This window comes from Ursus arctos, unplaced genomic scaffold (assembly GCF_023065955.2).
Source record: "Ursus arctos isolate Adak ecotype North America unplaced genomic scaffold, UrsArc2.0 scaffold_4, whole genome shotgun sequence".
Lineage (NCBI taxonomy): Eukaryota > Metazoa > Chordata > Mammalia > Carnivora > Ursidae > Ursus > Ursus arctos.
Genome location: NW_026623056.1, coordinates 50,003,208 through 50,017,563, shown reverse-complemented (window position 1 = coordinate 50,017,563; position 14,356 = coordinate 50,003,208). Strand labels below are relative to the sequence as shown.

Genomic DNA, 14,356 nt, shown 5'->3' with positions numbered 1-14,356 from the left:
CCCTTCACACAACCTTTTCCTTCTTTATCCTACTTGGTCTGGTCATCATCTTTCTTTTTTAGAGTATCTGAAAACATACTATTTTCTACTTTTTCTTCTTTTCCTATCTTTTAATTGAAAAAGGAAATGAAGTCCTTTGGCCCTGACACTGTGAGTCTATGAAAAGAACAAATGCAAGCCAGCTATGACCACCAGGTATGTTGTTAGCCATGTGAGCCTTTGTTGAACACCTACCAGCAGTGTTTAAGTCCTGGGTAATGTAGTACAGTGGTTTTTGAACTTTATAAGCCCAAGAATGAACCAGGCAGATTGTTTAAATGTGGATTTCCTGCATTGGTTTTCATACGTCGAGGCATGTGGAAATCTGTGGAGTCCTGAGTGATTCTTACAAAGGTGATCAGTGACTGCATTTAAGAAACATTGATATAAGAGTTTCAAAAATAAATGACAGTGGATTCTTGCTCTCAAGAGATTATAGTATAGGAGGGATAACAAATAATTATAAAAAAGAGGCAAAATAAAGTGCTATAATAGAGGTACAAACAGAAGTATTTTGGAAACTCAGAGGAAGATTGTGAAAAGTAAGGAAGGTTTTCCAGAGGAATTGGCATTTGAGATAGGAGTGAGATTTCAATAGGAGGAACAAAGAGAGAAGTTTATTCTAGCCCTAGGAATAGAATGAGCAAGGTACAAGGTAAGAAAGCTCAATGGTATGTGGAAGGATGGTCAGTACCGTGTTCTGGTGAGGATACAGGGATTATCCAGCTTCAAAGGGAGTTGAGGCAAGAGATGGAGGCCTGCTAGAAAGTTTGGACTTTGGATACTCAGTAATGTAAGTGTGAAGTGAGTGCTATTTTTGGTGGTGGTGGGGTTGAGAGGACTGGAGAATTGCCATGATTAGGAAGTATTGTAGAAAGATCACTAGCAACATGAGTGAGTATTGGATTAAAGATGTGATGGGTTAAATGCAATAGATAACTGCCTTATACTACGATCTGTACTGAGGTCTGGATTTGGGGAGTAGTAGCACAGACACAAGGGGGAGGGCAGAGAAAGAAATACCAGGGCAGAGTGGCTGACTAGATCTGGGGAGTAAGCAGAAAAGTGGAGAATGGCTCCCAGATGTTGAACCTTGGAACAAGGAAGGTAGTGGACCATCATCAGAAGTAAGACAAAAAGCAACCCAAAAGCAGCAGTGCAGTGGGGTGTGGACACATGCCAAGTTTGAAGTGTAGCTGGATCTTCCATCCACTGTTCGGTAGGCACTGAAAACTTGGGAGATCTTGCTTTGAGAATCATCATGAGAGAAATTGTTGATACCATTCAAGTGGCTAAGAACCCAAGGGGAAAATGTAATTCCTCTTCACCTGCCAATCTCTTATTCTACGACAGCTAATTCTACATTCCTTTCCAGAGCCTGAGAAGTAAATTTTATTGGGCCCTATTCTGTGCGTGCACACCCACCCCCAAATCTCCCCCCTCCCACCCTCCACTTCGCCTGGCCCTGCCACAAGGCTACCAATCTTACTGTTAAGAGTGTAACTAGTTCTGAGAGCAACCCTGTACTGGAGGCATTTCTTCCCAGTTCTTGAACGATGCATAGTGATTGAATTGTTATCCAGGCACTGATTGGCTAGCAGGGGGAAAGGAAATTCTGTCCCTGTCCCCCAGTGACCAGGCTGGTCCCTCTGCCATTGTGTCTGGGCTGAGCAGACAGATTACATAAATTTGTATTCTGGGGGGGAATCTGCCAGTCCTTGGCACAGGGGCGAAGTTCAGTAATTACAGGATGGCTCCCCCTAGAGCACGTTTCCTTCCTCATTGGCAGTCTGAGAAAACTTGGAGTAGGGCCATAGTTGATAGATTGGCCTAAAAAAATAGTAATAATTGTCCATTGTTCTCCCCAGTCCACTCATTACACTTCTTAGAAGCTAAAATCAGCGGCCCTGGCATTTATATTTTCCAAAATTTTTATAATAAATATGTATTATTCTTAGAATCAGAAAAAAGTTTTATGTAAAAAGAATAGTGTTGCTTATGCCTGTCACTATGAGAGATGTCATCCTTCTTCACTGAGATCCTTACCCAGTGACCACCTCCTTGTTACCCTGAAGAGATTGATTGGTGTTTAAATGTTTCTTGTGTTATGGACCTTTTGGGGATCTGTCGCAATTTTTAGTTAACTCCTCTTTCTATAAAACTGTAATTTTCTGAAGCCTAATATCAATGAATTCAGGTAAGAACATCATTAAAAGGCAAAGAACAGAAAAGGGATAGCCCTTTCTTTCTTTCTTTCTTTTTTTTTTTTTTTTTTTTTATGAGAAGGAGAAAAGCAGCCAACTCACTAATAATGAAGGATAGTAATTTGTTCTTGAGGAATTGTGAGTTGTTTGCAGAGTGGCTGCATTGAAGCAAGTGTTTTTATGCATGTAATTGTTTAGGAGAGATACATTGAAGACCAACTTGAAGACTTTCTCTAAAATGGCAATTTTATTTGTGATGTTTCCTTGGTTTACAGTTATTTAATCCTGAATTTAGGGACTGACAAGGTTGAACCCTAACACTTTTCCCCCTGAGCTGGGAAGATAAATAGTGCTGCTTCTTCTTCTTCTTTTTTTTTTTTTCTTTAAGGTGATTTTGGGACCATTATTCTTCCCTTTTAAAATATGGTGTTGCTTGAGAAACGGAAATCCTAAATTAGGGTATACCATCCAGGAAGATTTTCCAGTCTTCTGTGAAGGCAGAAGTCCCACTACCCCTGGGCTAAGTTGGTGGTGCTTGTCTTTATGGCGGCTAGACTTTGATCCTTTGATTGCCTTTTCTGGAGGTTTTGGGTCACTGTTAGGACCATCGAGGCAGCTACTTACTTACAAGCTTTGATGGGCATGGTCGTGATGCTCCCTCTGTGGATCATTTTTATTCACTTCTGATGCTTTGCTCTCCAGCCACCTCTGAGCCAATCAGGTACCTCATACTCCAAGCTCATTCTGCATGCGTGGCATTTTCCTGATGAGGAGGAATTATGTTTCTCCTTGGCCTTGTTTTCTCCCAATGCCCTAGCCACAGCTCATCCCCAAGTCCATCTTCCCCATGCCTGCCCATTTATGTGAGGTGTGGTCTCTCACATTCATAATCTCTTATTCCCCTAACAGTAACCTCAGGGAGATGGGAGGAGTTGGAAGGGGAGCCAGATCCCTCTGGACTGTGGTGGTCATGGAAGGTTTCAGAAAAGGTAGGGCTTGAGCCAGACTTTTCAGTGTAAGTCACTTGATGAGAGAAGAGAAAATTATCCATGTAGAGCAGTGGGGAGGAGGTAGAGGAAAGTCCTGTGTATATTTAGGGGCATTTCAAGTGTTCTGGCTAAAACGGCAGACTTTTGAGACAAGAGTACAGGGATGTAATGTTAGGCAACCTGTCTATGTCCTTAAGTGGAGAGGTTCAAATGCAATTTATTGCATTACACTTATACTGCGGTAGCTTCTCAGAGTGTGTCTATGGAAAGAGAATGGGACAATATAACTAGATTTGTGTTATAATGGTCTCATTCTTGTCACATACTAACAGAACAACCTGAAGCAGTTTTCCTTACATCTCAGATTAAAATTTTTCATCTCTAAAATTGTGAAGATACCTACTTTATAGGGTTGTTGTGAAATAAGTGTATAAAGGATTAGTTGCTTCCATTATCTCACTTTTCTGAGGTGAGATAGAATGCTTCCTAGCATTGTATTCAAGGCTTTTCACAGTCTTAACAGGATCAGGCCCTTCGAGACTTACCCCTGCTGCAACCATCTCAGCTGCAGCTGCACTGCACTGCTCATTGTTCCTTGAACATTGTTTTCTTCCTCTCCTATCTGCCCTCACACCTCTGCTCTTGTGGGTACCTCCCTGGCACACCTTTTGTCCTCTCTTTATCCTCCTCTCCCTCATCTCCCAGCCCCTGCTCGAGTCTCATCTATTTATGAAACTTAACCCCCAAACCTTGCCCCCAGAATAACGTGTTCCTCCTCCAAATTCCTGTAGTACTTACTATCCATAGAATTCTGTTTCTGTGTTCTACTCTTAATTACCTTTTAAGGTAGTTCTCAACTCCCACCCTAGATTCTAAATCTTATACTTGCATAACTGCCTTACACAGCAATGAGTAATATTAGGTGCTTCATAAATATTTTTGGTTCATTCTTGTAGCTAATTTGTTGAAGAATGAAGAAAGCTTATATTCTAATAGAAGACATTGTACCTGTGGTTATAAGCTACTGCAGAGGGAATTGGAACTTCTCAGAGAGGACTCTTTGGAAAGGTCTAAACAGTAAAGGGTTATCTCTTAAGTTCTTAGGAATCCTCCTGAAACCCATTTTTCACCCACTAAGGCAAATGTGGTTGGTTCTCTAGACTTTTCTTTACTTCTCTTGAAGGCATGTGAGAAATGGAAAGCTCATCTGAAAACTCAGGTTTATAATATGTCATTGAAAGAAACAAAGGTACAATATATTAACACAAATATAAATGTCAAATACACACGTGCTTTGGGCTGATCTGTCAAATTAGTGGAAACAATCCTTATGCAACTAGAGTCTTCAGTGCAGATTTTTAAAATCCTTTGAGGCTTATGTTTAGTCAGATTCAAGATTTTCATCTCTACATACCAGAATAAGACTTTTCAAATGAGCTGTTAAATTTTTCCCACAGCAAGTCCTGTAAAAGAGGAACTGGCTTATAGAGTTAGTCCATCTCCCTAATGTAGTGGTTCTCAAATGGAGGTGATTTTACCCCCCAGAGAACATTTGGCTATGCCAGGAGCCATTTTTGTTTGTCACAGTTGGGGGGTGCTGCTTGGCATCTAGTGGGTAGAAGCCAAGAATGCTCCTAGACATCCTGGAGGGCACAGGACATCCTTCCACAACAAAGAATCATCAGATCCAAACTGTCAATAGGCCTGAGGTTGAGAAAGTTTGCTCTAATAAGAAAAGAGTTGATATGTTGAGGATTAAAAGGCTAATTCATAGAATCTTAAAGAAGAAAACACATCTTTGGAGACCATTTAGTAGTTAGGACATCTACAAGTGGGAAAATGAGGAAGAAGATATTTAATTCCTGAAAGGAAACTTATGCAGATAATTGATTTATTTATTTATCCAACCTTACTTCCCAAAGGAATTTTAAGCAATTTAAAAAGAGTATCAAGACTTGGGAGAGAATTCAGAAATCACTGGAAATTAGAACTAGATATGATCTTAGAGATCACCAAGTCCAGTTCTCTTTATTTCACAAAAATTAAATGACTTTTCTAGGGCCCCACAGCTGACTGGGAAGGGCATGAACTGGAACCTGATTTTGTTTGCTGGCCTCAAATGTTCCCTCCCACCCCATCACTCCACTTCTCTAAATCTTTCCTTGGTCTATTTCAAGCCTCAATTGCTCTGTGAAGCCTTGTTAATCTAGTGTAGTCCTGCTTAATCTCTAGTTTACTGTGTGAATTTAGTTTGCACTTGATTAAATGTTATCTAATACTCTTTTGTTTCTTGTCTCCTTTCCTTGCTCAGAATAATAAGTGCTTTAAGGGCAGTGCATCTTTTGTCTCCATACCTACCCCAGTGTCGGGTAGAAGGTGGGCAGTTCAGTACGTCAGTATCAGTGGATTAACCACTTGTGTCCATGTGGTGCTTTGAAGAGAAGACACCAGGCATGTCACTGAGACATATGAGTGGCATGTCAGTTAGTGAACCCATTCCATCTTCGCAGAGGCCTAAGGAATGCAAAGTGAAACAGCTTTGGAGGTCTGTAGGGCCTGTATACATTGTTAGTTATGCAAAGAAGACTAGGTTTTCAAACGCAAAATAGAACTCAGAGGAAAAAAAAAATCCTAGATAACGTTACAAAAATATCATACAGGACCATTTGGCTACAGGGGGAAAAGGAACTTACTAAAATAAGAAAACTAAAAAAGCGTTCAAAAACTGCCTTAATCGGCAAATTTTATTTCTCTTGATCAATAATTTTCTAAAAAAAAGTGAGATTTTAAAATGAAGCTACAAGTAAAGAAGATTTTCCCTAGGATAGCTGACTGTAGCCCAGAATACATTTTTATGGCACCATTTTAAATGTAAAAACTGGTATCCTGATGGAATGTTGACAGATTTATATGTGCTACCATATGAATAGTGTTAAAATTCATTATCAAATGATAAAGTACTTTGAAGTGTTGACCAATTAACTGGCTGGACTCCCTAAGGATTCCTTACCCCACAGTGTGGCCTTTGGGGGATGCCTGCTCTGATATATTTCACTGCCCAGTGGAAGGGTCCATCAGTTGGAAAGGAAAATGAATTTAAGGGGGCTTAAGATTGGGGACTTTATTGAACCACTTATCTTCCTTGCTCTTTCTTGGCATTTGCTCCACTGTGCCCTAAGGTGAATGGAGTCCTTTGTTTTGGTTCATCCAGGCTGCTCTCTCTAATGTGTGTTCTGGACCATTCCCAAGAAATGCTGTAGGGTTATGGAGGGCTTGGGATCTGAGGGAGAAACAGCTTGTAGGTGTCAGACAGCCTGCTACTGCTCGGCTAAAGATTCAGGCATCTATGCTTTGCTACAGTTGTAAAACTAGGAACTTTCCTACCTTGTAAAATGGTAGTTTTTATTAAGCTTTTCTTCTGAATGAAAAGAAAACCTGGGGCATGAGCTTTCTATTTGTCATGCCAGCCACTAGAGGGCAGAATAGTCATACTTCCTTGGACAGGTGTAATTCATTCTGATAGAGCAGGACTATCATCAGAACGCATTTGCTAATGTTTATCAATGTAGGAATTTCTAGAACAGTGGAATTCCTACTTTAGGGTGCATACTAATCAGCAGAGGAATTTGTTAGAAGTGCAGCTTCCTGCGTCCTACCCTCGGATATTCTTATACATGTATCTTGGATTTTACTTTGAGAAACACAGATCTTAATGTTTTGGGCATGCATTTTTGCCTGATTATGTTTTCTCTTAGGATTGCAAAGCAAAATGATTTTTGGAGGGAAAAACAATAACCAGAAGTCAAGGTATAGGGAAATTAGAATGTTGTTAAAGATCTTTCCCTGCCTTTGTCTAATAAGTTTCAAAGGAGACTCACTCTGTAAAGATTCAGAATCAAAGAAGCTACCAAAAACATGTTTTTGTCTGGAGTTCTACGTCAGTCAATAAAGATCATCAAATCCTTAGGCTTCAAGTCTAAGAATTTTTTAATGAAATATACCTTTTATGAGCATCTTATTGTACAACTTAATTTTTATCCTTTGGGTGTCATGAAGACCTATGTCCTAATGTCTTGGCATTGTGAAGTATAGTTGTGAAGACCTTCTGAGTAGATTTATGTAATCCTGTCTTCATCTTGAACATATAGAGAACTTCCTTTATATGTAAAGTTCCAACTATAATAATATACATTGTCCTAGTAAGGGTGATGGTTTTATTTTTGCCATTGCCCCCGGGGAACAGAGGCATCCTCAGGGAAAGTTTTACCACTGTTCTTAAAAGGACAGAAGAATATGGAAAATCATTTAAATCTATGGTAGGATGCTATAGCTTAAAAAATTAAAGAGATAGGGGAACTGAGTAAAATGAAAATTGGTTCTGAAGCTGCGACTTCAGATGAAAGGAAAGGAAAGGAAAGGAAAGGAAAGGAAAGGAAAGGAAAGGAAAGGAAGATGTTTTGTCAGATCTATATAAAAACCATCTTCTATGAGTCTCTCATGGGCCTCCTTCTTCCAGGAAAACAAACTTCCACCCTCATTTATCTCGTATAAAGATTTCCCAGTGTCAGTTCCTTCCTCCTTCCTAGCTTTCAGTGTTCTTCTGTGATTATATACAAATGAAAAAGAAAGTTCTATAACCTTTCAAACATACACACGGATATAAAAATTTAATTTTGAGGGGCACCTGGGTGACTCAGTCAGTTAAGCATCTGCCTTCAGCTCCGGTCACGATCCCAGGGTCCTGGGATTAAGCAGGGAGCCTGCTTCTTCCTTTCCCTCTCCCCCTGCTTGTGCACTCCCTCTCTCTCTCTCCCTGTTAAATAAATAAAATCTTTAGAAAAAAATAAAAATTTAATTTTAAATTAAGGACCAAAAGTCTAGAATGTGTGAATGGGAAGATGTTCATTTTTAATGTGTGATTTTATGGAAAGGGTAAGATGCTTTTTTTTTTTCCAGAAATGATGCTGTTTTTACCATAAATTTTAATTAGTAACACTTTTAATAATCTATATATGTTATTAATATGACAGCGTTCCTAAATTCTGATGGTGATGTGAATTATTATACTGAAGTAATCCTCCCAGTAGAGGAACCTCTAAAAGAGGTTCAGTTCCTTGAAAGTCCAGTAAACTTCTAGTAATGTTAACCACTTGGGATGCCTATTTGTAGTAAATATCTAGAGCAGATGATGAAATGAGAATTTGTGCATTGTAATCATGGAGCATAGATCCTGTGGTGTTAACTTTATTGTAGAGAATTGTTCTGGCTCATATGAGAAACTGAATCCTTACAAAAGGAATGAACTATTGAAGAGCCCAGAGCTTTTCATACTGTTAGTTACAGGTGTGCCAGAAATGAATCTCCCCTCAGCAGTTGGGGCAGCATATTTTCTCTCTGTACCATTATGTGACAAAGGTTGGGAAGCACTGCAAAGACTTTGTTCTTTCACTCTTTCTACTTTCTGTCACGCTCCAAAATGTTACTTGTACCCCCTCGTGATTATTATCTAGAAACGTATCTTATGCAGTAGCGTTATCAGTGTCTACTTTGAAAGATGTAAGTATGTAGTTTCTTCTAAAGTTCTAGCCCAGGGTCACTTAAAAATAAAAATAGTTTTGGGACGCCTGGGTGGCTTAGTAAGTTAGCATTTGTCTTTGGCTCAGGTCCTAATCTCAGGGTCCTAGGATAGAGCCCTGCGTCAGGCTCCCTGCTCAGAAGAGTGTCTGTTTCTCCCTCTACCTCCCCCCAGCCCCCGCTCCTCTTTCTCTCTGTCTTTCTCAAATAAATAAAATCTTTAACAAATAAATAAAAATAGTTTTGAAAAACATTTAGACCATCATGTATTTTGTAATATAGTTGGGTCACTGCCGATTCCCAAGATAAATGTGTTTAAACAGAAGCTTTCTCATTCATCACCAGCCTCAGCTTTCATCCAAATTTATTTAATGATGATGCAAGCCCACAGCATTGGTGTTGCAGTTCATCACCATGGAAATGTTTCTGTCAACAAATCCTCGCTTTGCTATCATGAAATTGATTTTGCAGGGAAAGGGAGGATAATTGTGGAAGATTCCTTTTACTTCTAAAGATCTTCACAGTTTGTCTGGGTGTCTAAATGAATTGTGTTTAAAATTAGTAGCTGGCAGTAAAATTGACCAAACTAAATTAACAGTTATAAGGTTGGAAAAGGAAAACTGGTAATGAACTATTTTGTCTGATTTTTTTTTTTTTTTTTTTTTTTTGAGTGTGACTTGGGGACCAGATTTGTAATTTAAAATGTTCCTCTGAAAACTATTGTTCTCTGCTATGGAACTATAGATCATTTTCAAAGAGTCCTATAAGGTAGGTATCAGAATTCTTAGGATGCTTGGAGTTTTTCTCACTTACCTTGTAAATGGCATAACAATAATCACAGAAGAAACTTTCCTCAACTAACATAATGTATGATTTTTAAAGAAAAAAATACACCTTTTCTATAACTTATGTTTGAAACCATCTTTGGCTTCTATTTGCTTGTTTAGAAGCGGGGGGGGGGGCGGGGAAATGCAATTACATTGTAAGCTTCTGAATGTAGCCGATTTACAAGCAAGGTAGGAAACACCTACCTTAAATAATCCAAACTATTTTGGGATCCAGATAGGAAAGAAAAACAAGAATGACATTTTTGCTTTGAAGCAGTGTTCAAGAGCATGTATCATAGTGGCTGATTTTAGGTTTGGATGATACATATGTTTTATGGGGGTTTTCACCTGTAGTAGAAATACAGTCAACTCTTGATTGTCGAGGTAACTTGTGTTTTCAAATGTGCTTTTTCTGGCTTCCTGTCACATTTCGAAGCCTTTTACTTTCAGCTCATATGTGCTTCTAAAAGCAAATTATTTAATATTATTTTATTAACTTAGTGTCAGTAAACATTTATTAGGTTCTCAATATGTGCTAAGCACTTTGCTGGGCACCAGGGATACTGAGGTACATCTCAAGCAGGAAGTTAAGTTAGCTCCTGAGAGAACTTACAGTTCACTTTAAAATCAAAGAGACATAAATTTTATTTATATGAACCACTTCCTCTTCCTCTAAAAACATGTAATCAGAAGTTGACTATAAATTGGAAGTGGGAAGTACGTCCTACTTGTTTTTAAGAAAGAATTAATAGACCTTATGAACAGGAAGTAAAATTCTATTATACATGCAAAAATATAACACAAAATGACCAAAAAAAAATTCAGCAAGCAATGGTAAAAATAACAAATTATTTACTGCTTTAAAATGTTAAAGTATTTCATCAAGACAAGTTGCAGTGAAATTAATGTGAGTTATGGAAAATGAAATACATTAAGATGTATTTATACAAGTGCAGACTAAATATTTTCCATACAGGTATGTAAATGAAAAGATATACAGTAAGTGCACACTTAATATGACTATTGCAGGCAACAGTTAGTTTCAGATACTCCTGGATAGTTCATGCACAAACCTTCCCAAAGTACAAGTTCAGTCAGTCTTTTGGGGGATGTGGAGGGATAATTAAAAAGGACTGAGTTCCTTGCAATAACATCACTATAGACTGGATGAGGGTGAGAGTCGTCAGTTATATATATTACTTACTGTAATTTGTGATTGTCGAGGAAGAGATGTGGCTGTTGGTGTAATAGTAATACTGCTGGTGACTTTATTGGTTGTTTTGTTTAGTGCCCCATTAGTTAAGCCTTGAGTTCGGTTATCCTGTGGTGGTGTTGAAGGGCTGGCAGGTCTCACGGGGCTGGCTACAGCTTGCATGTAAGGGCTTCCTAAGTGAATGTGGATTTTATTATCCTCAGTAGTTATCACACTTGAACTGTTGCTGTTTGAACGCTGAAACTGCCATGATGACTGTCGGTCAGGGGAGACTCTGAAAATCGCATGCTTGGCACTGATTTCTATCGGCTCTGGGGAACGTCCCTGCTCAGGAGAGCCTGCTGAACCAGTCACAGCCAAAACCTGAATAGGTGACATTGTCCTTTCCGGAGTTATAGAACCACAAGACTCTGGAGTCTGCGCTCTGGCAAAGGTTGCCATGGTAATTGGGGACATGCTTTGCTCTAAATTCATGAGGCCTTCAGCAGAAGTTTTGGATTTCACTGGTGTTATGGAGGCATTTTGGAGGATGGTTATCCTTTGCTTTGGGGTGCCACAGTTTGGTATCACTGCAGTGCTTGTGTAAGAGTGAGGACTCTCTGCAGTCGGACTTGTGATTTCAAGAGTGGCCGTGTTTTGGACATGGTCTGGAGTAACTTTTATATGAAGTGGTTGCCCAGGCGTGTGGCTTAGGACTAGATCTCCAGGTTGCATGAAGTTGCCATTGGGTTTAGTTTGTATTTTTCCATTCTGAGGATGGGTCTCCTTAGATTTCATCCACGGAATCCATAGTTTCCTGTTAACAGGACAGGGAGTAGATGAATTGCATTTGAAGGACAGCACGGATTCGTCGTCATTAGGGTCCTCATCGTGGTCCTCACTCTCCTCATACAACTGACCATTGATGACTGCTCGTTCCAGAGGAATGAGACTCTTGTAATCGGGCGGCTCATTGTCTGCTACTTCTGTCTGAACTTCTTTAGAAAATACTTGAGGGTCAGAGATGATTCTTCCATTGAGACTAGGCCGGAGGCTCTTACTAAAATGCCGGTACCTCTCTAACTCTTTAGTGAGGTTTTCAATCTCTCTTCCTAAATCTCTGTTCCTGTTTTCTTGTTGATTGAGTTTCTTTTGCAGAACTGAATGATCTCCTTGGAGATGACATATCAGGTCCTCTGTTGCCATGTATTCATGAATTTTCTCTTTCAGTGCGTCCACTTCTCTTGAGAGGTGCCCTGATTTAGCTTCTTCTTCTTGAAGCCTTTTGAAAAGCCATTGTTCATGGCTGGACTCTGTCTTTTCTGCTAACTTATACTTGTCAAGTTCCATTTTAACATGTTCCAGCTCTTCAGATAAAAATTGAGCTTTATCTCGTTCATTAGCATACCTTCGTTCTAGAGTCTCATACTCATCTTCTGTTTTCATAAGGTCATCCTCAATGGCTTTCATATCCTTTAACTTCAGTCTCAATCTTTCCACTTCTTGAGAGAGCTCTTTAATCTTATTGTTTTCTTGGTGTAATGCTGTTGTGGACTTACTAGAATCTTGATTTAATTTGTTTTTTAGGAAGTCTTTCTCAGTTGCTTCCAGTGATTGAAGCCTATTTTTCAACATATTAACTTTGGACAGGAGATCATTTCCTTTCTCTTCTTCTGCTTTCAGTTTGTTCTTTAGATCGTCTCTCTCCTTGGTGACACTGTACATTTTTTCTTCCACATCAGTTTTGGACTTCAGTGCCCTTTTTGTTTCCTCAATTAACTTCTCAGTAACTGTTGTCACTTTATTTTGCTCCATTTGAAGCTGAGAAGAAGCAGCTTGTAACTTATCTTCAGTTTGCTTTAATTTTTCACTCATTGTTTTCCTTTCATCTACCAGCATCACAGTCAACGTTTTCAGTTTAGTTAAATCCTCTTTTAGGGTGAATTCTGTCTTTTCCAGACGACTTTCAATGGCTTCTAGCTCTTTGATCCTTACTTTTAAACTCTCCAGTTCTTGAGACAACTGCTTTGTGGTCGTCCTTTCTTTTTCTAAATTGCATTTCAGAGAGTAACATTCTTGTTTGCTTTTGTTGAAGGCATCTTCTAATTTGTCCAGAGCCATAATCCTTTTATTGAGTTTTTCAACCTCGAGTTTGAAGTCTTTACTCTGTGATGTTTCCTTTTCGAGCCTCTTATTGAGATCTCTGCACTGCTCCTCCATTTTTATGAGTTCTTCATCCTTCCCTTCCATTTCTAGGACACGTTTCCTGAGCTCCTCCACCTCAGCCATGATACCGCAGTTTCCATATTCTCCCTTGTTGATTTTTTCTTTTATATCTTGCAGCTCCTCTTCTGCTTTTCGTAAAGACCTGTTTGTCTCTTCTAACTCATCAATTTGCCGGCTGAGTGCTGCCAGCTTTTGTCGAAGCTGGCGATTTTGGCTGTCTTCATTGGTGAGCTTTGCCATAATTGTTTCTTGCTTCTGGTGAAACTTTGTGGTCTGTGTCTGCAGTTCTTTCTCTAGTCTGGTTGCCTTCTGCTCTTCTTCCTGAACTCGGGTTTCAGCGAGGGCTAGTTTAGCATGTGTTTCCTTTGCACTTGTGGTTAGGTCTTGGATTTTCTCTCTTTGAAGGGCAAGCTGTGCCGTCAGCCTTTGTTGTTCATCCACCACCATCAAAGCAAAAGACTTCAGTTTGGTCAGCTCCTCTTTCAGGGCGGTGACCCTCTTTTCCTTTTCTTGCTCCTTCTTCTCCTGGGACTTGGTTTCTTGGTCAATCAGCTTTTTTAATCTGAAAAATACAAGAGTGCATTCTATTTTGTGATTGGTGCTTTAGTAACTTATCAGCTGTGATTAAACATTTGTGTAATTTAAAAAGATTGATCAGCTATACAGAATATGGAAAGGAATTCCTGAATTTGATTGGAGAGGAGAATCTTGTTAGTTATCTTGCTTTTTTGCTTTCACTACTCCCTCTCCCCCCACCCCTTGTTGATTGGTAATAGTTGTAGTTCACCAGGAGCCTTAGTGGAAGAGTAAACGTAAAAATAGTTGGTTTAAATTGCTTGTGTAACAGAACCAGTAGACAGTCTAGCCTGAAAGCTGTAAGAACAGAGTTTCAAGGTGACCTGGCTTCAATACTGGCCCTACTCTACCAGCTAATTAACCTAGGCAGTTATTTAATGTCCTTGAGCTTCAGTTTCCTGATATGAAAAATGTAGGCAATAATTGTATTATCTCAGTGGCCGTTTGTGAAAATTAAATGAGATAATTCTTCTAAGATTCTCATAGTGCTGGCACATAGTAAGCATTTGGTAAGTGTTGGTTATTCCTGTTGTCCTTATGAATGTGGCTGTGGTTACATTTATAAAAAGTTTTGCTTGAACAATTATAATATGTGGCACATTAAGCTTGGTGCTCAATTTCTTGATTCTTAATTGAGATAAAATTTTATTCACATTGCTTGGAAGTTATACACTTCACTGATGGGCCTTTCTACCAATTAAAACTTGGTTTACACTAGCATAACTTTGT

General features: G+C 39.2%; 2 protein-coding genes across 23 annotated transcripts in view; one reads left to right on the top strand and one right to left on the bottom strand.

Annotated features, from left to right (window-relative positions):
- Window positions 1-14,356, top strand: part of CMSS1 (cms1 ribosomal small subunit homolog) — a 382,651-nt gene that overhangs the window by 15,781 nt on the left and 352,514 nt on the right. The window lies entirely within an intron of this gene.
- The window catches only part of FILIP1L (filamin A interacting protein 1 like), a 291,835-nt gene that overhangs the window by 9,822 nt on the left and 267,657 nt on the right, over window positions 1-14,356 (bottom strand). For 17 of the 20 annotated variants that reach the window (XM_044381485.3, XM_044381439.3, XM_048215270.2 and 14 more), the window contains one exon: window positions 10,838-13,613. In XM_044381485.3, coding sequence (XP_044237420.2) covers window positions 10,838-13,613 — 2,776 coding nt within the window. Of the gene's footprint in view, window positions 1-10,468; window positions 13,614-14,356 lie in introns of those variants that run through there. The other 3 variants (XM_057306729.1, XM_048215279.2, XM_048215280.2) reach the window with 1 other exon arrangement.